We start from the raw sequence: 27,446 nt of genomic DNA, 5'->3' as shown, positions 1-27,446 counted from the left end.
TTTAAAAAAAATATTTATATTGGAAGCTAAACTCCTTCTCTAGATACTAACATGAATATTAAGAAGGTTTCACTGAAGCCTGGGAGAAATGCAGAACCATTTAGGAGTTCTTGTCTATTTCAGGGAATGTCTTAGAATCTGGGGCTTGCGTCTCTCCAGCCCAGAGTTTGGGCAGGACCTCAACTGACCTTCCCGGATTTGAATAGAAGACACAGAGGCACAGATGTGCTCGGTGCTTCAACCTGGGCTGTTGAGTGAGCACTCCCAGGTACATTTCTCAAACCTTGGCATTCATCACAGAAAAGGCAGGGTGGTACACACTGTGTTCTATCATTGGAGATTTTATTATGTATCAGGTGAAGCACACAGAAGAGGAAAACAGGAATGGAGTCCATCTCTGTGGACATCAGTGTCATTACCAGGCATGTAATAGTGCACTTCAGATGTCTGCCCAGTGTAAATACATGGAAACATTGTGCTTTTCTTACAAAGATACACATTATACCTAAATATGTAGACCAGTGTTTATAACTGAACAAGCAAAATACTCCAAACATGAAAGCCCCATCTAATTTTCCCCAAAGCTGTTATATCTCTCAAATGTTTACTTTCCACCATGCTTTATTTATGAAAAGCTCCTTTTTCTCCGTCACTTGTCAAGCTCAGGGCTTGTTAGCCTGAAAGTCCCTGGCTTAAATTCAAATACATTTTCACCTCCTTTTCTTTGATTTAATAAAATCCATCCCCAAGTGTGAGGCCTGGTCTGATCTGTTTTCTGTAAAGTCACGGTCACCTTGTTCCACGAGCCCTGGTGGTGGGCCAGCCAGACCCAGGCCCTGCTGCCTGGCACAGTCAGAATGCAGCCTGCTAACAGCCACAGCCCAATACCTTCATTTGCTGCTAAAAATCTCCAGCCAGGAGGAAGCAAGTACCATCCACTAAGAATCAAAAGCCTGCATTTTGTTCTTTTAGGTTTGAGAACCATCAGAAAGTGACCTTAGTTGGATTCAGCTTGTCATAAACAGGGCAGTGGGGAGGTTTCAAAACTGAAAGTCACACTGGGCTCTTTAAGGTCTTGGCAACAAAGACCCCTGCAGGGGACAAAACATCTTACAATGGGGTTTTCTCCTCCCTTCCTGTTGGCCATTTCATTTTTGCTGTGTCTAATTTTATTTCCAAAGGGGTTGTTTACATTTTAGTGTATCTTAGTGTTTAAAAGTTGCAAGCTGACATTTATGAATTATATAGAAGATGTAAGGAATAAGGAAAAGAAACCCATACACATCCCAACCGTTCTAAGAAATGCGGTATCACCCACAGCTTTGGAGTCGTCTGTACATCCCTCCCCCTGTCTATCAGTCCTGTTCGATATTCTCTGTGTTTACTTTATGTTTTTACCAAAGTAAATGCATTGCTAAATCGTATTTTATTTTGTATAGTTTCGAAAATAGAACAAATGCAACCGTCCTTCACAATTTTTCTGCAAGTCGCTTTTATCTCTTCCTCAGTAGCATGTCTAAGGAATTTACACTTACGATGTTTCACTGTAGTTCACTGTAACTTGAGCATGATACTGCAGAGCACATACCTTCCACTCGACAGGACTGGGTTGGTCCCCATTTTTTATTACTACAAAATGGCAGGTTTTCTCTAGCTCTAGCAGCAGAATCACTCTTTCCAAAGGCGTGCTCTGTTCAGCCTGGCCCAGGTCATGGTGAAGCATTTTCAAAAGCGATGGCTCTAACTCACAGCCCTACCCCAGTCAGAACCCATGGGCAGAGGCATGACATCATCACACAGGCCGCTTTCCGTGGTGTCAGCAAAACACTCCATACCCAAGACATTCTCAGAACTGAAGCTACTTTCTAGACACCAACGTGAATGTTGAGAAACTTGGTCTGTCAGTAGCAGTTCGCTGCAAGCCTGGGAGAAATGTAAAGTCATTTGGAAGTCCTTACCTACTTCCTCAGCTTTGTAAATTTTGAATAGTCATTAATTTTCTAAGTCCCTCTATCTGAAGTTAGTGAAGATTAATTGAAATAAAACATCTTAAGGTGTTTTCAAAATGTACATGGCTAAAGAAGCACAGAAGAAATTTGAGTTTCTTTTGTACTAGGGTGATGCAAGGAAAGAACATATTATGTGGGGAGACTGGAGCTGCAGACAGAGGATAAAAGTTCCTGGAATTAACCAAAATTCCAAGGACAACTCCAGATTTTTTTTTCTTTTTTTTCAGTGTAACAGTATTCATTGTTTTTGCACCACACCCAGGGCTCCATGCAATACGTGCCCTCCCCAATACCCACCGCCTGGTTCCCCCAACCTCCCACCCCCTGCCCCTTCAAAACCCTCAGGTTGTTTTTCAGTGTCCATAGTCTCTCATGGTTCACCTCCCCTTCCAATGTCCCTCAACTCCCTTCTCCTCTCCATCTCCCCATGTCCTCCATGTAACTTGTTATCCTCCACAAATGAGTGAAACCATATAATTGACTCTCTCTGCTTGACTTATTTCACTCAGCATAATCTCTTCCAGTCCCTCCCATGTTGATACAAAAGTTGGGTATTCATCCTTTCTGATGGAGGCAACATACTCCATAGTGTATATGGACCACATCTTCCTTATCCATTTACCCGCTGAAGAGCATCTTGGTTCTTTCCACAGTTTGGCGACCGTGGCCATTGCTGCTATAAACATTGGGGTCAGATGGCCCTTCTTTTCACTACATCTGTATCTTTGGGGTAAATACCGAGTGGTGCAATTGCAGGGTCAGAGGGAAGCTCTATTTTTAATTTCTTGCGGAATTTCCACACTGTTCTCCAAAGTGGCTGCACCAACTTGCATTCCCACCAACAGTGGAAGAGGGTTCCCCTTTCTCCATATCCTCTACAACACACGTTTCCTGTCTTGCTAATTTTGGCCATTCTAACTGGTGTAATGTGATATCTCAACAGATTTTTAAAAGCTATGAAACTGATGGAGCACAACTGGAGATCTCAAGGGGAACAGGTATTCTCTGAGCTTCACGCAGGATGAAAGGCAAATTGACAAAGGTCTGTCTAGCACAGTGAGCGGGTAGGAGTGTCAGGCCTGGGAGGGTGGAGGGATGACAGAGCTACTGGGCTAGCAGTGGAGAGGGGATGTGGTTTGGCTACTTGTGTCCCTTACCTGCCCTCAAGGGCCCTTTGTGACCAGACCACAGCTCTGTGATGTGGGCATGGGGCTTGTGTCTGCGTGGACACACCCAGGGCTCAGTTGTCTGAGGGCAGCAGTGCGATCGGTCACTAACTCTCAGGGCTCAGTTACCTGAGGGCAGCAGTGCGATTGGACAATAATTATTTTCAGAGGGAAGAGATGGAGAATTATCTCTTCCCTCAGGAATTCCTTACGGATGGTTGGCTGAGCTCCAGTCCCACTCTCTGGGCAGTTAATGCCATCTGTGCCTTTGTGTGCGGACTGGGGCTCTTCATCTTCATACTTTCGTATTTCCAGCCTGATCCGTCCTCACCACGAGGCAAGAAACACAGGAAGAGCAGGAAGGTAAGGAGCCCTCGGCCCAGACCCAGCAGAGTGTAACTCTATCATCTTTTCTATTATTCTTTCCACTTTTCCAAGTCACTGGAGAGACTCCTGAAATGGGAAAGAATAGAATGGGTATTCTCAGGAGAGAGTAGACCACCATCCATCCAGGACAAGCCAGACCAGCCAAGGGTTAGAGGGACATGAGGATTTCTCCCTGAAGATCTCGGGCCGGAGTCCAGGTGTGGTGGAGGGGTCCAGGGCAGCGTCCCAAACACAGTGACCGGGGGCTAAGGACCGGAGGTTAAGAGCTGCCTCTCTAGCAGAGGTCAGGCCCCTGAGCACTGGGTCGTCTGCTGCTGGGGTGGGGGTCCCAGCCTCCCCATGTTTTTTTATCTCAGTACCAAGTGGAGCCACGGAGAAGGAGCAACAGAATCAAATATCAGACCGTGAAAGGTGAGTGTCTGCCACTCACCCCTGCCTGCCCCAGTTACACTGTGCCCCCCGCTCTGAAGGCCCAGTCCCACCGTCTCCAGGACACCAGAGCCTAAGCCCATCCCTCAGGAAACAGAGCCCTGGGTGAGGGTTGGGGGCTCTGAGGAGGGAGAATGAACCCGCAGGCTTCCCAGATTCTGCACCAGAACGAAGCCCTGAGGGGCTGGAAACTGGTATCCCTCACCAGGCGCCCCAGGGCCTGGACTGGGGGCGGGACCTCCCACTCCCACTGTGGACAAGCTGTTCAACTCTGCTTAGATTCCTCTGGAGGCTACAGTAGTCCTTCTTCCCCCAGCAAGGTCATGAATGAGGAAGCACTTTGGAAAAGACAAAGCGATCCCTATCATGAATCCTGTAATCACCATGCAAGCATGTGGCCTTGGACAGTGCTGTTTGGGGCTCCCAAGTCCAATCCCCCAAAGGTCTCCCCTAAAGGGACATTGTACCCAACCTTCCGTAAGATCCCTGGACCCTGTCTTCTGCTGTGACCCGGTCTCCTGTTTCCAGGTTTCAGAGAATGTCTGAAGAATCTAGAAGAGGTTCAGGACCTATTCTTCCTTATGGAAAGGTAAAGAATCTGCCCCCTTCTCCCCTGGGTGGGCCTTCCCGAGTCTATGGTGTGACCCCTGGGCTGCAGGGAACAGCCTCTGGGCCTGTTTGCAGGGGCTGGGAGGAGCCGTGGGGACAGACTGTGACCAAAGCCCGGGCTGAGGGACAGCAGGAGCATTGTGATGTGGGCGTGGGGCGTGGAGGGCCGTGGGGACTGCTCCCAGCCCCAACTGCTACAGCAGCATCTCATGCCTCCTGTCTCCCACAGCCACCTGGAGAGGCTCTCTGACCAGGGGGGCTTTCACCAGTTCTTACGTCAAGCAGCCCCTGGGCAGGTGCGCCGAGGGGTGCCAGCTGGAGCCCGTCAGCCATGCAGGGAGCCTCTGCAAGATGCTGCTCCCGCTGTGGCCCCATCACCTGCCCTAACTCCACTGACGGGGTCCCCTCGGCCTCTGGCCTCCACCCTGCCAGCAGAGCCAATGTCCTCTTCAATTGCTGTCGCTTCATACTCCTCCCTGACTACTTCATGGCTAGCAGAGCCTTTCCTCCCCCGGGATGGCTTTCCACACCAGCCACTTGCTCTTCCCCCTTCCCCACCATGTCTCCCTCCTTCAGAGGCCTCCCCTGGGCCTCTGACAGCCTCCTTGGCCCCAGAGCGGCCGGACTCTCCTTTGACTCTCCCTCAGTGTGACTCAAGGGCACCCCTGCCTGCCCCATCCCACAGAGCTCGGCTCCACACACGCCCTGGTCAGCTGACAGGTCAGCTTCTCCTGTCCCAGCCATCTCGGGCCTGGCCCGCTCACACTGCCCCATTTCGGTCCTGTCCTGGTGGCAAGCGGCTGCCAATGCCTGGAACCTGTCCACCTCAACACGCCTGGAGTCCCGTCAAGCGCCTCTGTCCCATGGCCCACCAGAAGCCTTGTTCTGGGGAGACCCCACACACAAACAGGAAGAGACTAGGATCCCCCCTTCCATCAACCCGGACGTCCAGAAGATTCTGGAGACACTCACTGCCAAGAGAAAAGAACTGAAGTCTTGGAGAGAGAAGGACAAGAAAGAAAGGTCAAAATACCAGCTGACCTCCTTCGGGAGAATGTTCAAGTCCCCAGGTGACGGGCAGGACACCATGGGCCGCCCGTCCTTCTGGAGCATGAGGGGCAAAGCAAAACAGCTGCTCGGCCCTGAGAAGCCCCCACATCCCAAGATTCCAAGGCTCAATTTGGAGCAGAAATGCCTCCAGCTCTTCTGGGGTCTCCCCTTTCTGCACAGCGAGTCCCTGGTGGCCACTCTCAGAGTGACTGATCCCCCACTGGAGTTCCCGTCTGTCATATTCAATGAGCTCCCTCATGCCTTGCCACTCCAGACTCAAGGCAATGTGACTCCAAGCCTCTCCCTGACCCACGACTTAAATCACCCTTCAGCCGGGCCCCAACCCCTCCCTCTAACTCAGTCCCAGTCCCTCCCTCTGGATCAGCCCCTGCCCCAGCCCCTCCCTCTGACTCAGCCCCAGCCCCTCTCTCTGACTCAGCCCCAGCCCCTCCCTGTGACTCAGCCCCTGCCCCAACCCCTCCCTCTGACTCAGCCCCAACCCCTCCCTCTGGATCATCCCCTGCCCCAGCCCCTCCCTTTGACTCAGCCCCAGCCCCTCTCTCTGACTCAGCCCCTGCCCCTCCCTGTGACTCAGCCCCTGCCCCAACCCCTCCCTCTGACTCAGCCCCAGCCCCTCCCTCTGGATCATCCCCTGCCCCAGCCCCTCCCTCTGACTCAGCCCCAGCCCCTCCCTCTGGATCAGCCCCTGCCCCAGCCCCTCCCTCTGACTCAGCCCCAGCCCCTCCCTCTCACTCAGCCCCAGCTCCCACCTCTAACTCAGCCCCAGACCCAGGCACACCTTGCACCTTCTGTCCCAGTGGGATCCTTGTCTCTGTCACCCGAGATGGGGAGCTGTGAGGTTTCTTGCCCTGTAGCCGAGAAGACACCATCTTACATGCCAAATGATTTTCAAAATCTGGAATGTCACTTTCTGGAGAAGCAACTAGAAAGGGGCAAGGAACCCCCTGTGGCGAAAAGATCTCAGCTAGTCTTTAGCCAAGGTCCTCCTGACCTTCTGCAGGGTGGCCAGGCCCCTGAGGGCCATGGGTCAGTCTCTGTCCTTCCTGGAGAATTGATCCACTCTGAGCTCTGGGAACAACCGGATTGCCACCTTTGGAAGAGGCTCATGAAGCAAGGAAGGGGCCCGCCCTGCAGGATCCAGCTATCCCTGAAGACAGAGCCTCACCAAGAGTTCCAGAAGGTGCCCCAGGCACACAGCTGGCACAGTCCCATGGCCGAGTCTGAGTCTACAGATGGAAGCTGCCATGCCACACAGAAGACTGGGTCCAGGTACCCAGGAAGGACAGTGCCAGGAAAAAGACTGGGCAAGGATTCAAGGTCCAGTGCAGGGAGGATCCGGAAAGATCTACACAGGGGCTCAACGAGCTCTCCAGAGAAGGCTCCAGGAAGAAATTGTGAGCAGTCACACACAGACTTGAAGCCCACCACGAGCAGCACAGTCGAGAAGCACCCAGAGAAGGACCTGAGAGACCATTTCAGGAAGTTGGGGCAGTTCAGAGAGGGTCAGATGCCTTTGGATGTTCATCCTTCCAGGCTTGCTGCCCACCACGCCTTGGACCATCCCGGAAAGCCACGCCCTCATGGGAAACCTGGAAAGCCAGCGCTTTCCAAGTGCTGGGAACCCTCCCACGACTTTTCCATCCTCAGTCCATATGCTCAGCAGATGCTGGAAGCACATATCATGAGGCTCAGGGTGAAGCACCGGTGGGGCCTCCCCCTCAAGGTTCTCAAGACTATAAACCTCTTCAAGTTGAAGGGCTTCATCCTCTCCCAGTCCATCCCTTCCCGCTCAGCCACCTGCGTATCCAAGGCTGGCTTGGGCACCAAGTTCGGGGGAAATCCTCCTCAGCCCTATCAAGTACAGGTGATGAAAGAGTCTTACCCCGCATGGGGAGGTCCCCTCAGTGCTCCCCAGCCTACATGTAAGGAAATCCAGCAGGCTCTGGAAGGGACCTCACCTGGGGGTGGTCCTCTGGCTAGACAGGGGCCCAGGCCACCTTCTCGGACCTTCACATACAGCTTTGTGGGCAGAATCTGGCACAGTGAGACTGCCTCTAGGACTCTTATGAACAGCAACTTGGAGTCAAGTCCAAGTCCAGGATTGGCCACAAAGGAGCCAAGGAGGGTTAATGGGGGTCGAGCCTCACGGGACGTGACCATGCTAGAGCTCAACTTAGAGCCCCAGAATTTGAGTGCCAAAGAGCCCGGGGAGGTGGGGGAGTTCAAGGAGGACCCTGCCTGGGGAGTCACCTTAGAACCCCGTGTGCTGGCCAACAACCAAGGCCTCCGTGGCAAGCTGAGATCAGGGTCTGCAGGGAAAAGTGACATCCCCCTGCAACATACAAAGTTGGTCGTCCGAGACCCCAAAGAGCTACGCCTTGAGGCACAGTGCAGGGGATCGGAGCCCCGGAAGTTGATGGAGTCAGAGAACCGGCCTCGTGATGCCACCCCCACCGTGCTCCTTCAAGACTGTGAAACTGGGGTCCTCCTTCAAGACTGTGCGACGGAGAGTCTTTTTCAAGACTGTCAGTCCAACATGTTCCTCGCTGCCGACATCTTGGCTTCTCAGGGATCACTGTCTGGCTTCCAGAGCAGGTCCAGTGAAGACACATCTACTTCTGAGGTGCTGCATGGCCAAAGATCCCGTGAGCAGAGCCCCCACAGGCAGCTAGGACCCCTGGGACTGCAGCACCAGTGTAAGAGCCTGAGCAGGTCATGTGTCCCCCGTGAGGAGAGAGAGAGCTCCAGGAGGTCCCCCTTGAGAGAGCCTGCCAAAGGGTTGTCAGAAATGAAGTTGCTCCAGATCAGTGAAGTGAGACGTCCAGCCCAGAGCAAGGAGTCAGGAGAGGCCTCGGGAAGCAAGGCCTGTGAGATCTTGCTGAAGAAGGAGGAGGCGCCTCCAGAAAACTACTTCAGGAGAAGGATGATGCACTTGCTCCAGTGGTTCTTTCTCAGTAGACATAGAGGACTGGAAGATTCCCTTCAAAAGGGCAAGGCTTCATCATCCCAGGGCCAGGGACAAGTCATGGGCAGGTCAGCCATGGACAGCGCTTCTGCGGAGGCTCAGGTGGTCGTGAGGGCTGTTAGGTGGATCTTAGAGGAGAAAGTGTTGCCATACCAGGGACTCAGGGTCCCAGAGGTCGGCTGGTGCAAAAAGGATCTCCAGGCTTCAGCAGACCCCGATGTCTGCTACCAAAGGGTTCTCTCCTACCAAGAACAGAGGAGAGTGATGAGGGACACAGTGAGTCCACAGGGCACCCCCAGGGGCCAGAACTATGCCAACAAGACCAAGTGGATCGGGTGGCCCTTCCCCACCAGGGTGCCAGAGTGCCCAAGCAGACCCTGCCAGAATGGGTCCCTGGTGCCGGGCCCTTCAGGCCGCACCCTGCAGGCCCACTACCCCAGGCACTGCCTCCTTAAAAAAGACAGTTCACCTGGCCAGCGACTGTGTGCTTCTAATGCCTTTCCTGGCAGTACAACTTTCCTCCAAGAAAAAACACAAACGGTGCAGAGAAAAACTTTTTTTTTCTCACATTAGTACATCATCTATGGGCTAATGGCGTCTTCATGCCACAGTTACTTAGCTTCCCCAAAATAAATTTTTTTTCCCCTCATGAGTGGTGATGGCTTCTGTGTGTGCCCTGCTGTTGTGGGAGGGAAGGATCAGGGTCTGCTCTCCCCGAGGACCTGCTTTGGCTTCCAGAATGAATGGGGCCTTGGAGGACCGTTTATCTCGGGGTCCACACCCGCCCCCTTCCTCCCTCTCCTTCAGTTTCCTTGACAAGGTGAACAAGACCCAGACTGGGACCTCGCACTGCCCATCCTCTCCTGCTTTCCCTCCACCTGGAGATTGTGTGGCTTTAGGGAGGGTTTGCCGAGGCAGAAATCCCTCACAGGCTTTAGGAAGGTGGAATCCTAGGTTAGAGTGGGGCCCGCAGTTGGGAGACACATGGCTGGCTTTGAGGGCAGAGGTGAGAAATCCTGCCCCACCCCCTGCAGTTTCCTGCGGGGAGGAGTAGAGGAGGGCCACCCCAGGAGCCTTCTCACCCCAGGGAATCCCATCTTAGCGCCCTCAACCCCTCTTCTCACACTCAGAGCCGCAAGGGACAAGCTCGATCCCGGCGCTGAGGGTGTGTGGGGCGTGCCACAGAGATCCCCAGGGACCCACATGCCCAGGCCCAGGGCACTGAAGGGGACTGCCCACCAGCACCCCCTTTCCCTCTTGGGGGATTGAGGGAGTGTGGCTGTGGGCAGGGGTCCCGGTACTTAGGGTGGCATGCCAGGAAGGAGGTCAAGTGACAGAGTGTGCCCATGCCTGATGTGAGGACTGAAGACCCTTGGTGTCCCACTGCCACCTATGGGCCCTGGGGCTGTCCCTGCAGGGTCTGCGCCCCACTGCAGCTGCCAATTCCAGGGGTGGGGGGTTGAGGGAGTGGGGTGGGGGTTGTACAGAAACCACCTGAGCTCCCACACAGACAGACAGGTGCCCAGAGGCAGCAAGGCCTTCAGGCAGAGAAGTTAATTTCTGCATAATTTGATAAGCTTGTAGGACTGGGGGCCCCAGACAGACTTGTGGTCTGTGACCTTTATGTACACGTGTGGCCCAAGGATGGCTCCCAGGGGACTGGTGGGGACCACTTCCCCTAACCCCTCCCCTACAGTCTCTTAAAACACCAAGAAACTTCTTTAAACTTGAATCAGAAGAAGTCAGGATATCTAGCACAGGAGGCTATGCATCTCTGTCTGAGTGGGCCAGTCCCTCAGATCACTCACCATCTACGACTGATTTTAAAAAGACAGTGTGTACTAAGTAAACGTAATTTAACTTATATAATTTTGGAATGTTTTACAAAAAGGACAGAATTCCTGATATTATCTTTTAATGATGAAGAAAAGAGTTAGTTTGACCTTTGCTCCGTATTTATTCAAGTGTGATTTTTAAGCCTCATTTTACTAAAAGAGATGAACCATAAAGCTATGGAATATTGTAGCATGAGCAATTCAGAAGTCCTGAATGCAGCTGAAAGGCTAACCTGTGCAGAGAGGATCTAAGGGCAGGGGATCTGGAACAACGTGCTTGTAGATGTCACCATAGGCTTATGTCATGCACGACTTTTCAGTCTCATAATGAATGGGTTTTGTGAATTCAAAATTATTCTGTAGAAGCGGTCATAGCTGTCCTTGTCCTCCGTCATCACTCTGGTGACTGGGCACTAGGAATCCTGTAAAATATTTTACATCAGACCTACCCACCCACCAGTGATAAAACTATAATATGCTCTATATACAAAGAATCATTTAAAAGGATTTTTAGGAGCTGGGATTCTATGAGAAGACAGCTGCTTTCACCTGAAAATGCCGTAAATACTTTCCTTACAAGATTCCAATGGCTGATGGGTGAGAAAACATACTAGACACCAAGTGCAAGGGGCCAGAGCCAGGCTCTCAGGGCTGTGCAGGCTGGGGCTGTGGGCCAGGAACCAGCACCACCAGATCAGGAGCCCCAGAGCCTGGGGTCCACAGCGAAATGCAGTAGGTGCACTGGTCCGAAGTCAGGGAGTGCTCCCTGGAGGAGGAGGCAGTAGATGCGGGGTTTCCACAGCAGAGTTTTAGACTGAGGCCACCAGAGCAGGGATGACGTGGGCAGGGCACTCCTGCAGGGAAGAAATCAAGGGGAAGGAGGACACAGGGGGCTGGCAGGCTGCCCCCAGGACACGGGAGGATGTTTAGGACACGGGCTGGCCAGGGGACGAGCCTGCAAACCGGGTCAGGACGTCGCACTGTGAGGGGTACTGAGTGTCCGAGCCAGAAGGGCGATGCAGTCCCCAGACAAGGAGAACCCAGGGAGGCTTCAGGGTGCAGACCGGCACCTGCTCCAGTGGGATGAGCCAGCAGAGCCTGGTTGGGGGAGGGGAGTCGGGCTGCTGTGAACCTGGGCTGGGAATCTATCTTTACAGACTGTACCTGAAATGGAGCTAATTAGTGATCAGGACTGAGTGAAATGGAGTGAGTCCAGTTCTTGGAAAGTTGCAAGGTGGTTTGCCTCCTGGTGTCCAGCCTGGCTTTTGTCGTTGTTGGGTTTCCCTTTTTTTCCAACTAGCTGCCATGAAATCAGCATCTGTCAGAGTTCCAGTGACTAGCTGGGTGTGGGTGGGGGCCATGGGAAGCAGGGTCCCCATCTTCTCATGTGAATGCGGCTCACCCAGGGCTCCCTGGGGGAGGGCCTGCGCCCTGAGAGTCTCACGTGGATTCCGAGTCCTTGACCCTCCACAGGCTGAGGTCAGAGAGAGGACTGTCCCTCCTTCCTCTGGAGGGGGTGCCCTGGAGAGGGCCCTGAGAGGGGGCCTGCGGACTTGTCCCTTCTTTGCCAGTGGCTTCCCTGCTGCACTTGTTGGGGTCCCTGGGCTGTGAGGATGTGCCCCACAGAAGTGGTAATTTAGTGAGTCCCCAAGATGGCACTGCTTCCCCCCCTGGGTGACGGTCACATCCAGCTGGCCCTCAGGAAACATCTCATAGGAAATGGGAAGTGTGGGTGCCTGAAAATGGGCTGGAGGGAAGGGCAGAGGGGCTTTGCAGAGCCAGTGATAGAGGTACACAGGACATGGCTGGAGGTCAGCAGGGACATGGGAGGAGCCTGAGTACTGCGTCCCAGGTGGGGTTCCAGCTCTCCGTCAGCCCACAAACCTCCCCTGAGGAGGGAAGGCTGCTTTGGTTGCCAGCGTGTTATTACAGTAACTATCATGGCCTGAGCACCAGTGGGATGATCCCTGGTACCTGGGAGCCTTGGCAGTGCCCTTTCATGCTATGAGTGTCCAGACACATGGTGTTTCCAGCAGCATCTGGAGAGATGGATACCAGCCCTCAGTGCAGGAAACACATCTGTGTGCAAGGAGGAGCCTCTCCACTCACACACGGTCCATTGGTTTAAAGGTCCTCTTAGGCATCACACATATCAGTCTGACAGTGTAAAGACTTCTTCTTCCATCAGTGACTGGAACCCACTCACACTGTGTTTTCATTTTAAAAATATGGAAACTGGGAGACGAAAATAACAGAACACGAACATGGATGCACCAGCACATTTTGAAATAGACTGGATATTTTAAAAACTTACTTAAAAATTCAGGAGAGTGATGTCAGCAAAATGACACACAAGAAAACTCCAGGCCTGTTCCCTCCACACAAACACCAAAAACAACTAGAGACTGACCAAAATAACCTTTGGGAACTATGGGAATGGCCAAAGAGTCACAGCAACCAAGTGAGTGCTTGGCCAAGAAGGAGCCACATGTGGCAGGGCAGGAAATTCCGTGACTGTGCTGGGCAGAACACCTTGAGCAGAGTAGTCACCATAAGCTAGTCCCCTTTGCAAACCAGAGAGAGCAAAGTGGACTAATTTGAGACCCTTTGATTTCTATCCTGTCTAGGGGATACCTGAGGGACTGGTCTTGGGACACCCAACACAGAGTTCAGACAACCAAAAGTGGCTCACAGCTCAGAAAAGGGGAAAACACTGGAAGCAGCAGGTATGACTTGTGAAAACCGTCCTAAAGGTTATTACAGACACAGACATCTGGGGCAAGTGATTATAGATTGAGGAATACAATAGAACAGCTAACATCCCTAAAATGAGCAAGGGTGTGAGCCTTACAAAAAGGAAGACATTAAAAGCAGCCATACCAATGGGAGACCTGGGAAGAGAGCATGTGCACAGATGTAGGGATAACGCAGGTATGAGAAAAGTGCATGCCAGGCTGATTAGCAAGGGTCTCCCCTGCATGAAGCCAGCATGCAAAGCCTGGGAGAGGGGGCTGTTTTTAAAAATATCCAGTTTTCAATATGAGATCACAAGCTATATAAAGAAGAAGTAAAATATGGCTCATTCAAAGGAACAAAATACATCTCCAGAAACCATCCCAAAAGAAACATTGGCTTTGGACTTACTAGAGAATGGCTTTAAAACAATTGTCTTAAATATGCTCTAAAGGCTAAAGGAAAACATGGACAAAAGAAATAAGGGAAATCAAGAAAATATATGAGCAAAATGAGAATATTTACAAAGAATTTGGAATTATTAGAAACAATCAAATGGAGGGGCACCTGGGTGTCTCAGTGGGTTAAAGCCTCTGCCTTCGGCTCAGTTCATGATCCCAGGGTCCTGACATGGAGCCCTGCATCCAGCTCTCTGCTCAGCAGGGAGCCTGCTCCCCCCACCCCATCTCTGCCTGCCTCTCTGCCTACTTGTGATCTCGGTCTGTCAAATAAATAAGTAAAATCCTTAAAAAAAAAGAATCAATCAAATAGAAATTTTGGAGATGAAAAATACAAAGTTGAACTGAAAAAAAAAATCATTTGAGGGGTTAAATAGAAGAGGCAAATAGAAAGAAAGGCTCATCGAACTTGAATACAGGTCCCTTGAAACTATTGACACTGAAGAGTAAAATGAGAAAAAAAGGACAGCGAGCCAAAGCCTGAGAGACTTATGATGGGAGAACATCAAGCTGAACCATATAGACATTATGGGACATGCAGGGGAGAAATGACAGAAAAAAAGGCGGAGTAGTAATGACCATGCATTTCACAAGTCTGAGGAAAGTCGTGGATATAGCAATCCAAGCTTAACAAATGCCAAGGAGGATAAACACAAACAGACCCACACCAAAAGAAGAGTGGCTCATCATATACGGGGTAGCCTCTGTAAAACTCTCAGTGGGTTCCTCAGGCAAAAAGACAGGTCAGGGAGAATTCAACATTAGGCAAATGTCCTGCAAAAATGAGTGAGAAAGAAAGACATTCCCAGATCAACAACAGAAACTGAGAATGTCCATAACCACTAGACGTGCCATACAAGAAATGCTAAAGAACGTCTATCAAGTTGGAATTAAGGATGCTAGATGGCAACTCAAAACCATAGGAAAATATCATATTCTCCAGGAGAGAAAAGTACATGGACAAATACAAAAACCAGCAAAGTATTATTGTAATTTTGGATTGTTATTCCTTTCCACTTCTCTTGAGAAATTACTGACATCCATTATAACTCCACTTTTTATTCTTCTACAAGATTAGCAACAAACAGCCATATAAGTATATATTTAAGTATATATAATACTTATAAATCTATGTTACTAAGTACAAAATATATAAAGATGTAATTTGTAAATAAGGTAAAGTGTGTGTGAATAAATAGACAAATAAATAAGATGTGGGTAAAAAAGCTAAAAGGAGGGTTTGTATGCAATAAAGTTAAATATCAGGTAAAAACAGGTTATCATAACTTTAAGATATTATATGCAATACCCATAGAAATCACAAAGAAAATATTATAGAATTTACAGAAAAGAAAATGAAAGTTAAATCAAAATGAATAAATCAAAATGAGTAAAAAAATTAAATTCAAAAGAAGACAATAAAGGAAGAACAAGACAGTTAAGACCTAAAGACAACAAATAACAAAATGCCAATATAGGCAATCCTACCAGTAACCACTTTAAATGTAAGTGAATTAAGTTCTCCAATCAAAGGCCTGTATTGGCGGAATGATACCAAAAAACTAAGACAAAAAAACCCAGGATCCAACTTTATTCTCTCTATAACATTCTCATTTTAGATGTAAGGATATAAACATAGATTGGGAAGTAAAAAAGGTAGAACAAGATATTCCATGCAATTAGTAACCAAAAGACCAGGGTTGGGTATACTAATATCAGATAAAACAGACTAAGGCAAGAAGTGTTTCAAGCAATGAAGAACATTATACAATGGTAAGAGCTCAATTCACCAAGAGGATATAAGAATTATAAATAAATGTGCAACCAACATCAGAGCACCTACATATCAAACTGACAAAACTGAAGGGAGAAATAGACTGATCTAGAATAAAAGAAGGAGACTTCAATACCACATTTTCAATAACAAACAGAATAATCACACAGAAGATCAGTAAAAATTAGGGGACCTCAACAAGACTATAAGCCAATTGGTCACAACAGAGATTTACAAATTACTTCATCCAACAAGAGTCGAATACACATCTTTTCTCAAAAAGACATGGAACATTCTCCAGTATAGACCAGATGTTAGCCCATAAAGCAAGTCTTAAAAAATTTAGAAAGGTGGGGATTGTGAAAAATATATTTTCTGATCAAAATGAAATGAAACCAGAAAGGTTTCAGAAGGAAAACTGGAAAATCTACAAATATGTGGAAATTGAACATTACCGTAAACAACAAATGAGTCAAAGAATAAATCACAAAAAAATGTGAAAATTTATTGAGACAAATGGGAATGAAACCACAACATAGCAAAACTTATGGGATGTAGGAAAAGAAGTGCTAACAGGGAAATTTATAACTATCAATGCTTACATTGAAAAAGAAGAAATATATCAAGTCAGCAACCTAACGTTACACCGCAAGGAACTAGAAAAAAAAACAACAAATGAAATCAAAAGCTAGCAGAAGAAAAAAATAATAATAAAAATTAGCAAAATAGAGATAGCAAAATAGAGAATAAAAACAAGATAAACAAAACAAGATAAGCAAAATAGAAAATAGAAACAGAAAATCCACAAAATCAAGAGTTGAGTCTTCAAAAATCAAAATCTGAGAAGCCCTTAGCAACACCGACTAATTAAAAAAACAGAGACTACTCAAACAGCTAAAGGCAACAATGAAAGTTGGTCATTACGACAGATTTTATAGATAGGGAAGGGTTATAAGAGAATACTGTGAACACTGTATAGTAACAAATTGAATAACTGAGATGAAATGGATTAATTCCTAAAATATGAAATTTCACCAAGACTAACCTAGAAAGAAATAGAAAATATGAACAGATCCATAACAAGTAAGGCTACTGAATCAGTCATCAGGTCTCCTTACAAAGAAAAGTATCTGACTTGATGGCTTCACTGGTGATTTCTACCAAATATTTAAAGAAGAGCCAGCACTAATCCTCTTAAACATTTCCAGAAATATGAAGAGGAGAGAACTCCCTGACTCATTCAATGAGGCCAGCATTACTCCATAATCCAGAGATACTACAAGAAAAAAAAAAAAAAAAAACTACCGACCAATGCAAGAATTGTCAACAAAATACTAGCAAACTGAATTTGGTAGCATATGAAAAGGATTATGCACCATTACCAAGTGCGATTAATTCCTGGAATGCAAGAATGAGTCAATACACAAGAAACATTCAGTGTCATAGGTCACATTACGAAAGGAAGGGCAAGTCACATGATCATCTCAACTGATGCAGAAAAAGCACTTGACAACATTCAGCACATTTTCATGATAAAAGCACTCAACAGACTACTAATAGAAAAAACTATATCAACATAATAAAAGCCATATATGAAAAACACACAGTGAGTATCATACCCCCCAGGGAAAGGTTACAAGTTTTTTCCACTAAGATCAGGAACAATTCAGGGATGCCAGATTTTGTCAATTCTACTAAACATAATACTGGAAAGTACAAGCCAGAACCCTTAGGCATGAAAGGGAATCCAAATTGGAAAGAAATAAGTAAAATTATCTCTGTTTGCAGATGGCATGATCTTATATGTAAAAAACCCTGAAGATTCCAGGGAAACAACAACACTTTTAGAATTAATCAATGATAGTTGACCAAAATCAACATACAGAAATCTGTTGCAATTCAATACCCCAGCAATGAATAATTAAAAAAGGAAACTAAGAAAACAATTTCATATGTAACAGCATCAAAAAGAATAGAATACATTGGAATAATCTTAACCAAGAGGTAGTAGAGCTGTACACTGGAAACTACGAAATGCTGCTGAAAGAAATGAAAGAATACACTTATAACTGGAAGGCTATACCATGTTCATGTTTTGGAAACCTTGATATTTTTAAGATGTTAATGCTTTGCGAAGGGATCTACAAATAATTTTCAACATGGGTGCCAGGATTACACAACAGGGAAAGGACGGTTTTCCAACAACCGAGGTTAGGAGAATCGGATAACAGTATGCAAAGGAATAAAAATGGACCTTCACCTTATACCGCATACAAAAATTAACTCAAAATGAATCAAAGTTCTCAGCACAAGACCTAGGGCTATAAAACCTCTTAGGGAAGAAAAACAGGACAAAAGCTTTATCACATTAAATTTGATGATGATTTCTTGGATAGGACACTAAAAGCACAGACAACATAAGATAAAATAGATAAATTCAAATCCATCAACATTTAAAACTTTTGTGCTTCAAAGAATGCCATCAGCAGAGTGAAATGGCAACCCATGAATGACAGAAAATATCTGCAAATTCTCTATCTGATTAGGGGTTCATATCCATAATATATAAAGAACGTTGTACATCCCAGCAAACAAAAACTCAAACACCTTGATTTTAAAATGCACAAAGTACTTCAATAGACATTTATCCAAAGAAAACATACAAATGCCCAAAGAACACATGAAAAGATGCTCAACATCAGAAGTCATCAGGGAAATGCAAATCAAAACTACAGTGAGACACCACTTCCCACCCTTTCGCTATTTTTTTTTTTTAATGGGAAATAAGATGTGTTGATGAGCATGAGTTGGAGCTGCGGTGCACTGGTGGGAATGTAACACAGCAAAGCAGACAGTTCCTCAAAAACTTAAAAATAGAATTGCCACAGAATCCAGGAATTGCACTTGTTGGAATACACCCAAAAGTACTGAAAGCAAGGTGTCAAAGATACTTGTTCACCCAAATTCACAGCAACTTTATTCACTACAGCCAAAAGGTGGAAAAGTCCACGGATCCCCCAGGAGAGGAGATGAGCAGAACTGGCATATATATATTGTAAAACATTCTTCAGAATTCGATACATGCCCCAGCACTGATCGACCTAGAGGACATTATGCTACATTAGATCCGCCTGTCACGGAAGGACCAAAATGGTATGACGTCACTTAGATGAGGTGCCCGGATGAGTCAAATTCATGGATACAGAAAGTGGAAAGGCGGTTGCCAGGGTCTGGAGAAAGGGAGGGATGGGGAATTAATATCTAGAGGGCAGTGAGTTTCAGTTCGGCAAGATGGCAAGGATTCTGGAGAGACCACAATGTGAAAATGCTAATGCCATTGACCCATCTACTTAAAAATAGTTACAAAGCTAACTTCTATGTTATGTCTGTTTTTTTTTATATTATTTTTTTATTTTTTATAAACAAATATTTTTATCCCCAGGGGTACAGGTCTGTGAATCACCAGGTTTACACACTTCACAGCACTCACCAAAGCACATACCCTCCCCAATGTCCATAATCCCACCCCCTTTTCCCAAACCCCCTCCCCCCAGCAACCCTCAGTTTGTTTTGTGAGATTAAGAGTCACTTATGGTTTGTCTGTTTTACCACAATAATAAATATTTAAACAAAAAGTGCACTTCCATTAACGTGCATGAAACCCAGCCTGATTTGTGATGCAGTGAGAAACCCAATTCCTCACATACACTCCCTGGGGTGATGGGGAACCCCACTCAACCCCACCCCTCAGTGCAGATCTCCTGGTCACCTTGTGCATCAGCCACCATGCTCACTCCCAACATCATGGCAGTGAAATGGGACTCACCTGCCATCATGCCTCGTTTGGAGTCACAGAGTGGCAGGATGCTTGACACAATTTCTCACCTGTTCTAACACAGTGGGAATATACCCACCACCAACTTCACACAGTGAGGGCCCCCAAATGCCTCACTCTGGTGTTTCTTTTTGTTTTTTTTTTTTTAAGGCTTTATTAATTTATTTGAGAGAGAGAGAATGCATGTGCATACACTGAGAGAGAGCACATAAGCCGGGACAGGAGAGAGTGAGAAGCAGCCGCCCCACTGAGTAGGGAGCCTGAGGCGGGGCTCGATCCCAGGACCCCAGGATCATTACTGAGCTAAAGGCAGATGCTTCACCACCTGAGCCCCCCAGGCACTCAGAATGCCCAGTCTCTTAACCTAGATGTAGCTACCACCAACAACTTTTATCTTCAGGGTAATAAACTCTGACTCATTAATCCAAACAGAACAGTGAAACACAGGAAGTTAACAATCCATGACTCCATTAGGATAAAGGCAGAGGCTTCCCCTCTCACCCCCTTATGATTTGCATGGGGGCAGGGTGTACAGCTGAGCAGTCAGGTCTCACTGAAACTCCCCCACCCCACCCCAAGAACAGGTAGCAGCCTCTCCCAGAAGGTTGTGAGCCTGTCCCCACTGGGCTTCTTGGGGACTGCAAAGCAGGAGAGGGTCATCTCCAGAGGCTGCCCAATAGGCTAAGCAGGATCGAGGTAACAAAATCTGCCTTTGGCAAACATAAAATGTCTAATTAAAAAAAAGTATAACTTGGGAGTCACAATGCTAAAATCAGGAGTAAGAAGCAGAAAGCAAAACCGAAGCACATTCAGCTGAAAAGTGTGAAGGAGAAACTTAAAATGAGAGTTGAAAATGACACGAAATTGCTGAATGGAGAGCCTTGGCTCTGGGGTGCTGTCCAGCCCCCTGCCCAAGGAGCTGCGGGAAGACTGGCAGTCAAGTGGCAGGCGTCTGAGGCTCTGCACGAGGTGCTGGAGCCGGGAACTTCCATCTGCCTCTCCCCTGTGTCCCCTATCCTTCTGATTCATTCCTGACCTACAGTGGTTCCTCAGGATCAGGCTCCAGGTTTGGAGTGATCCAGAGAACAAGAGGTATAAGGGCTGGATAGGAAGATCTCCTAAGAAAGCGGCTTCAGAGAGAAAGGATATGAAAGCCAGAAAGGCAGAGAGGGAAGTGAACTCAGAGACACCGTGTCCAGGCCAGACGCAAGTCTAGGATGCCTGTCTTCACTGCCTTGTATTTACCTGAACCAAGATGCCCTGAGATGCTGAGCAAGTCCCCAGCCCAGGATGAGGCAGGCGATGCATTTTCCCAATGCTGAGCAGCTCTCTTTGCTGGCACCCAAACCTGGAAGAAACCGCCTTGGCTACTCTGCATTTCACTCCCACCAGAGAGAAACCATCAGCAGCGGCACCATGGGGGAACTCTGAATAAGATGGCAGAGCTCTGGGGACCGAGCCCAGGAGGAGCTGGGACAGCAGCCAAAACACATCATTCTGGAATGCCACAGAGGATCTCAAGGGCAGCAAGTGCCCAGACATCTCCTGACCACTGTCCTTGGGTGCACCTTCACTTGCAGAACCCAAACCTTGGGGGACCCAGATCTGCCTACACCTTCCCAAGGGCATGGCCATCCTCTCATGCCTCCTCCCCCTATTCTGTAAGGCTTTCTTCTGCATGGGCCAGGAATGGATCTCAAATCAGGCAACAAGAACAAGAGCGAAAAGGAAAATAAACAACTATGTTGATCTTACCTAACACTATTCTAGGGTAGCACTGAAACTGACCATTGTGCAACTCGGAGCTTCAGTTTCTCATTCTGCAATGTGAAGACACCTGCTGAACAAGACCAAATGACATAAAGCACCTGGAATGCTTGAAACCACGTCTGGCTCATAGTAAATGCTCACTAAATGTTGGACGCCAAGCCCCGGGCATCATCTTGGCTCACACACCGGCTTCCTTCTCTCGGTCCCACTGCATGTTGCACTTGGGGTGCTCTTTGCTCATCTTCCCACATTCTTCAAAAGCATTTTTCTTCAATTTCCTATGAATTCCAGATTATTGCTCTTCCTCCCTTATAAAAAATGCTCACAACAGACAAAATGAGAAAGTCTATCTCTGCAACTGCCCCTCAGAACAATGTATTACTTAAACTATAACCCCTGGATGATTTTAGTAGTTACTAAGCACATTTAGATTCAGCCTTAAGAAAAACATATACTGGCAACAGGTCTTTGGGGGAAAGGACGATATAAGACCTTGAAACTGAGCAGCTGGGGATGCCCAGCTAGCTCAGAGCAGAACGCCACCAGCTTCCTGGAAGCAAGCAGCTGGGAATGCCCGGCCTGCTCAGGGCTGACCACTGCCTGCTTCCCTTTTCCATTGTCTCTCCTTTCTCCTCCCAAAAGCACCTGTTGTTAGTTAGATGTGTCCTTTGAATGTGCTTGTTTAACTATAAACTTTACCCTCCTTCTTGTTTGTCCACAAGACATGTGACTAATGTTTGACCTTCATCAACTCTTTTGTTGGTTATTGTTTCTATCTAATAAAAGTGAGACTGAGGAGTTGCTTGGTACAGCAGTCTTTTCCACTGTTGTCCTCTGCTCCCTTTCTCTTGCAGCGGACTTGTTTGTGCCTAATTCTTCTCCAGTTCACGGACTGGAAGGGCATAACTATCATTTGACTACAGCTGCCTTTGTCCTTTCTGGCCATTGTCATGTTGGGATGTGTTGGAATCCCAGCTCTGGGACCTGTGAATATGACCTCGTTTGTTATCTGGTCTTTGCAACAGTCAAGTTAAGGTCACTGGGATGGGCCCTAATCCAGTAGGACTGGAAGGTTTGTAAGACAGATGAGAGTAGAGGGGAGACAACAAGAAGACACATGGAAGATGCCTTGTGATGACAGAGGCAGACATCCCAGTGATCCATCTACAAGCCAGGGGCCCCAAGAATCACCAACAACATCAAACTATTAGAAGGACATGGAAGCACTGGGTGTAGTGCAAAAATAATGAATACTGTTATGCTGAAAATAAATAAAAAATAAATTTAAAAAAAAGGAGGACATGGAAGGTTCTCCCCTAGACCCTCTGGGTGAAGTATGTCCCTGACAACAGATTTGAGTTTGTATTTCTAGCCTCCAGAGTCATGCAAGAATAAATTTCTGTTGTTTAAAGCCCAAGGTACTTAGTAACAGTGCCTAGGAATATCTTACAGGGATAGACTTAATTCCTTCCCACCTCAAGTTGCCCAGGAGTGTCTGAGAGGCAAGTTTTCCAAGAGAGCCAGGAGCTCACTGTGTGCCTCCTTAATAATCAATTAATGAACTTATTGAATTTAAGGGTAGAAAATCTTCAACAAGGTGATGAATGCACTGAGCATTTTACTTATTATTTGGGGACATACAGAAAAAAGCACTACCACATTAACTTCGCCTTCCATTTGAGACATTTTTCTGCTAACCCTCAAGTTTCCTCCCAGGATTAGGAGCTGGTGCTGGGTCTGAATCTTCCTTCAGTGGGAACTTCCAGTAATAAAGCTCTTACTGCAGAATGTGCCCAGCTCCCTGGGGGTGGGGGTGGGGTGTATCTTTCTGTGGTCCTGCAAATTTTCTCATCTTTTAAAAAGAAGGCTACTGAATTGGTACAGTGATCAAAACTCTGAAAGGAAGATAAGCCACTTGGGTTTGAATGATTAAGTGCCTTTGCCTAATGCACATCAAATGGGGAGGATTTTAAACTTCTCTCTCGGTCACAGATGTGACACGAGGCAAAGTTCGGGGGCATCTGCTGCCTGCCTTTCTCCTCCTGGAAAAAGGGTCTGACCTTGGATTCTTTTTCAAAACTGGACTCTTTTGATAGTTTTTAACTGATTTATCCTCAAGGGCATAAGGAAAAAGATTATGCCAATAAGAAAGTAAAAAGAGTTCTGAGCATAGCACAGCATCACAGGGACTATGACTGGCAGGAGATCTGGTGTCTCCAGTGTGGAGCTCAGCTGGCAGACAGGAATGGGACAGAGAGACACACTCATCTCCATACACACAGGCCTCTGTACCATAATTCTAGAGGCAGCTTGCCCTTTTATGTGCAAGATGAAAGTCACCTAAAGAAGTTTTTCTTAAATTGGAGTAGTATTTATTCTTGTCTGTATCGTCAAAAAGCCTATATTAGGAATATAGTAACAGATGACTTAAGATTCTATTTACATGAAGGACACTCAAGCCTAAATCCTCATTTCAGCTGACTATCTCAAATAAATAGCGAGCATATTTTTATTTTTTTATGTGTAATAAAAAGAGCATGAATGATATGACTTGTAGCCATTAGCCTGTAGGTCTTAGAATCGACAAAATTTATGTCAAGGGTGTAATCTGGGGAGAAAGGCCAGCACAGAGCATTATGAAAGAGAGAAGTCAGGAACTGGAAGTTTCCAATTGCCATCAGGGAAAGACTGGCATCATGGAAGTCACAACCATCCTGGAAAAAAAAAAAAAAACAGGAATGACATCGTTTTGGAAGCCATTCACCCAACAGAGAAGATGTGGCTTCATGAATATGGGGCCAACTCATCAGGCCTTTTTGAGAACCACAGAGATGCAAAGGCTCCTACTGCTTTAGAGGACAAGAGCACAGAGCTTGGGGAGATCCATGTAGAGTGAGCAGAAGCAAACCTGGACTGGATCTGGGGAGGCAGCCCCTCAGCTCTCAGGGTTGCTATTCTGATACACCCTGATAATGGCCTCAAGGGTCTTGCGCTCCTGGCATACCTGGCAAGGACATGTGGGGCCACTCAGGGTCCACTGGGGATTACCTGTCCTTACAAAGCCCAAGGGTAAGAGAACCATAGAAACACACTGTGTAGATGAGAAATTAGAACCCCTGTGTACTGTTGGTGGGAATGCAAAATGGTCCAGCCCTTGAGGAAAAGAGTTTGGAGCTTCCTCAAAAACTTAAAATAGAATAAATATATCCAGCAATTACACTTCCAGGGATACGTCCAAAAAACTTCAAAGCAGGATCTCCAAGAGACAGGTGCACACCCATGTTCAATGCAGTATTATTCATATTAGCCAAGATGTAGAAGCTACTTAAGGGGCCTTTGATGGATGAAGGGATATCTCAATCCATTCAGGCAGGTAGAACAAAACAATGAAGACTGGGTGCCTTCTAAACGACAGAAAATTACCGCTCACAGTTCTAGAGGCTGGAAATATGGGGTTGGTGTGCCAACATGACCAGTGAGGATCCTTTTCTGGGCCACACACGTTCACTGCATCCTCACAGGGCAGAAGAGTGTAGGCATGTGCCTGAGCCTCTTTGATAAGGCACCCTCTGTTTCTAGAGGATTCTGTTCCCATGACCTAAGCACCTCCCAAAGGTCCCACCTGCTAATACCATCATCACCACTGGGGGTTTGGGTTAGAGCAATGACTTCAGGTGGGACACAAACATTCAGATCATCACAACAGATAAAGAAAAGATGGTGTCTCAAGACAATGGAATATTATGCAGCCATTACAAGGAAAGAGGTCCTGTCCCATCAAAGACCTTATGCTGAGTGAAGCAAGCCAGCCACAGCTAAACTCATGCTATAGGATACCACTTACACAAAGCACCTGAAGCAGTCAAAGTCCTAGACACAGTTGCTGAAATGTGGTTTCTGAATGCTGGGGAGAGGAGGAAGGGGAACTTGGTGTTCAGTGTGTTCAGACCTCCTTCCATTTCACAAGATGAGAAACTTCTAGAGATGTGTTGCTCAACACCATTAATATACTTAATATATTAACTTAATATAATTATCTTCAGTAATTATACTTAAACATGTAAAACCCATTAAAATAGTAAATTTAACGTTATGTGCTTTTTACCACAATAAAAATGAACTGTTTTGTATTTTGTTTTTTAAATCCTTTCAAACCAGTATTTAACCAAACAGCAATATATACATGTAGTTTAAAAATAACAATTATTGTGTATTTTTAGCCCCCAGCCCCTTCCACAGAGTGAGAAATGTATTACTAATTTGTTGTGTGTCTTTCCAGAATTAATGCGTGTGCACACATGCATGCATATGTACATGTTCATCTCAGGGACTTCGGATGGGAGCACAGTGTGCGTACTGCTTCTCCTCACTTTAAAATACTGTTTCCTAAAGCTCGTTATCAATAAATAGATTCACCTCTCTCTTTTCAAAGGAAGGCATTCTATGCAATACTGCACTGTAGCATGCTTTATCTCTGCACTCGCCAGCAGCAGAGAACCAGACCATGACTGTGAGGACATGAGCACTGTCCTCACAAAAGTATTCTATGCAGCTCACGTGTCCCTGTGGGACTCATTCCTAGGAGTGGAGTTTCTACTCTGTGTAGACAGTGTACCGAAGGGACTTAAGGTCCTGCTCCTTCTGTCCTGTCATCTTCAGAGCTACAAAGCAGGTGTTTGGGAACCCCTTTACTTAATTTTATGGAAATTGTCCTCCAAGGGTTTGTGAGAGTGAACAACTTTTCATATATTTATAAAACTCTCTCTTTCATTTTGTTTACAGCCTATTTCTATCTTTACCCAATTTTTTTTCAAGAATATTTATTTATTTGTCAGAGAGAGAGAAAGAGCCAAAGAACAGAGAGCAGCAGGCAAAATAGGCAGAGCAGGCAAAGGGAGAGGGAGGCTCGCTGCTGAGAAAGGAACCCAGTGTGGGACTTGATCCCAGGACCCTGGGTCATGACCTGAGCTGAAGAAAGATGCTTAACCAACTGAGCCACCCAGGCATCCCTATCTTTACCCATTTTTAAAATCTTACCCACTTATTTACAAGAATGCTTTATAAATGAAGAAAACTTTCTTTGTCATATATATTTAAATTTTCCTCAATTTATGTTTGGTGTTTTCTCACAGCAATTTTTTTCCCCACATCATTTTTAATTAATCCGATTTATCAATCTTTTTTATTTTTCGTAGCATTTGGTCTTCCCATTTTCCTTAGCATGCTCTTTCCAAAAAGCCACACGAAACATTTTCTAATTGCATCTAGTCTTTTCTCTGTGGCTGACTTATTTTAAATTGTATCTATTTAAGATATAAAATAGGGATCCAACTTTATTTTTTTCCAGGTTGTCCCAGTATCATTTATTGAATAATCCATTTTTCATCACTAATTTGAAATGCCACATTTATTTTTTGCTAATTCTGTAAATATATTTATTAACGAACCCTATTATGTTTCTTCACTAATCTTGCATTAATATGCTAATATAAACAATATTAATATTAAGTAGTTTCAAACAGCTATGTTTAAGCTTCATAAGGCATTTTACTAACTTAATAGGAATAATTCCCTTTAATAATATTCTTTTTACCAATTGCTGTGGCTACTTCTGCATGCAAACATTTTAAAATGAAAGTTAGAAAGACTTCATATTAGGGGGGCCTGGGTGGCTCAGTGGTTCAGCGTCTGCTTTCAGCTCAGGTCATGATCCCAGGGTCCTGGGATCAAGGCCCACATCAGCCTCCCTGCTCAGCGGGAAGCCTGCTTCTCCCTCTCCCACTCCCCCTGCCTGTGTTGTCTCTCTCACTGTCTCTCTCTTTCTGTCAAATAAATAAAATTGAACGAAAGGAAGGAAGGAAGAGAAAGAGAGAGGAAAAAAAAGAGAGTCTTCATTTTATTTTATTTCAGGGTTAGTTAAGGATGAGCATACATCATACATCATTACACTATCAAGTCCTAATACCCAAGGACAAGGATTAATCCCACTTTTCTTTGATGCTCCTTAGTGGTGTTTTAAGTACTTTTTGAGCATTTCTTATCAATTTTATTGTTTGTGACTCTATTCTAAATGAAGTCCATGGCTCCTTCATCATTTAACTAATTACTTATAGGTACAAAGAGAAATTAATTAATTTTGGAAATTATTTTCCTAAGAAGGTATATTGCTGAGTTATTTTTTCAAAATTATTTCCCAGGAGATTTTCTATGGTTCTCCAAGAACATACACTGATAATTTATCTTCATTTGTAATTTTTATGCCTCTTGTATTATTTCCTTCTCTATCTGAATGTACTTCGTAACTTGAGAATGTAAGGTTAGAGGCTTAGAAAGGAGGGCTTAACATGTTCATCTTTTAAGGTCATGTGGGATAAGTGCTTTTAAAAAGCCCTCCAAATTCTCAAA

At 46.2% G+C, this 27,446-nt stretch overlaps 2 protein-coding genes across 13 annotated transcripts in view; both read left to right on the top strand.

Annotated features, from left to right (window-relative positions):
- The window catches only part of LOC116579663 (spermatogenesis-associated protein 31E1-like), a 104,186-nt gene extending 98,433 nt beyond the window's left edge, over positions 1-5,753 (top strand). For 5 of the 12 annotated variants that reach the window (XM_032325236.1, XM_032325234.1, XM_032325235.1 and 2 more), the window contains 4 exons: positions 2,953-3,538; positions 3,895-3,973; positions 4,520-4,580; positions 4,830-5,753. In XM_032325236.1, coding sequence (XP_032181127.1) covers positions 3,353-3,538; positions 3,895-3,973; positions 4,520-4,580; positions 4,830-5,592 — 1,089 coding nt within the window. In that variant the 5' untranslated portion in view covers positions 2,953-3,352 and the 3' untranslated portion in view covers positions 5,593-5,753. Of the gene's footprint in view, positions 1-85; positions 269-2,896; positions 3,539-3,894; positions 3,974-4,519; positions 4,581-4,829 lie in introns of those variants that run through there. The other 7 variants (XM_032325239.1, XM_032325240.1, XM_032325241.1 and 4 more) reach the window with 6 other exon arrangements.
- A 571-nt stretch (positions 5,754-6,324) lies between these two features.
- On the top strand, positions 6,325-9,643 carry LOC116579662 (spermatogenesis-associated protein 31D1-like). Its single transcript, XM_032325231.1, has one exon. The coding sequence runs from the start codon at positions 6,495-6,497 to the stop codon at positions 9,207-9,209; it is 2,715 nt and encodes a 904-aa protein (XP_032181122.1). The 5' UTR covers positions 6,325-6,494; the 3' UTR covers positions 9,210-9,643.
- The last annotated feature ends 17,803 nt before the right edge of the window (positions 9,644-27,446 follow it).

This window comes from Mustela erminea, chromosome 19 (assembly GCF_009829155.1).
Source record: "Mustela erminea isolate mMusErm1 chromosome 19, mMusErm1.Pri, whole genome shotgun sequence".
Taxonomy (NCBI): domain Eukaryota; kingdom Metazoa; phylum Chordata; class Mammalia; order Carnivora; family Mustelidae; genus Mustela; species Mustela erminea.
Note: the sequence above shows the minus strand (reverse complement) of the source record. Positions and strands in the feature narration are given on the sequence as shown.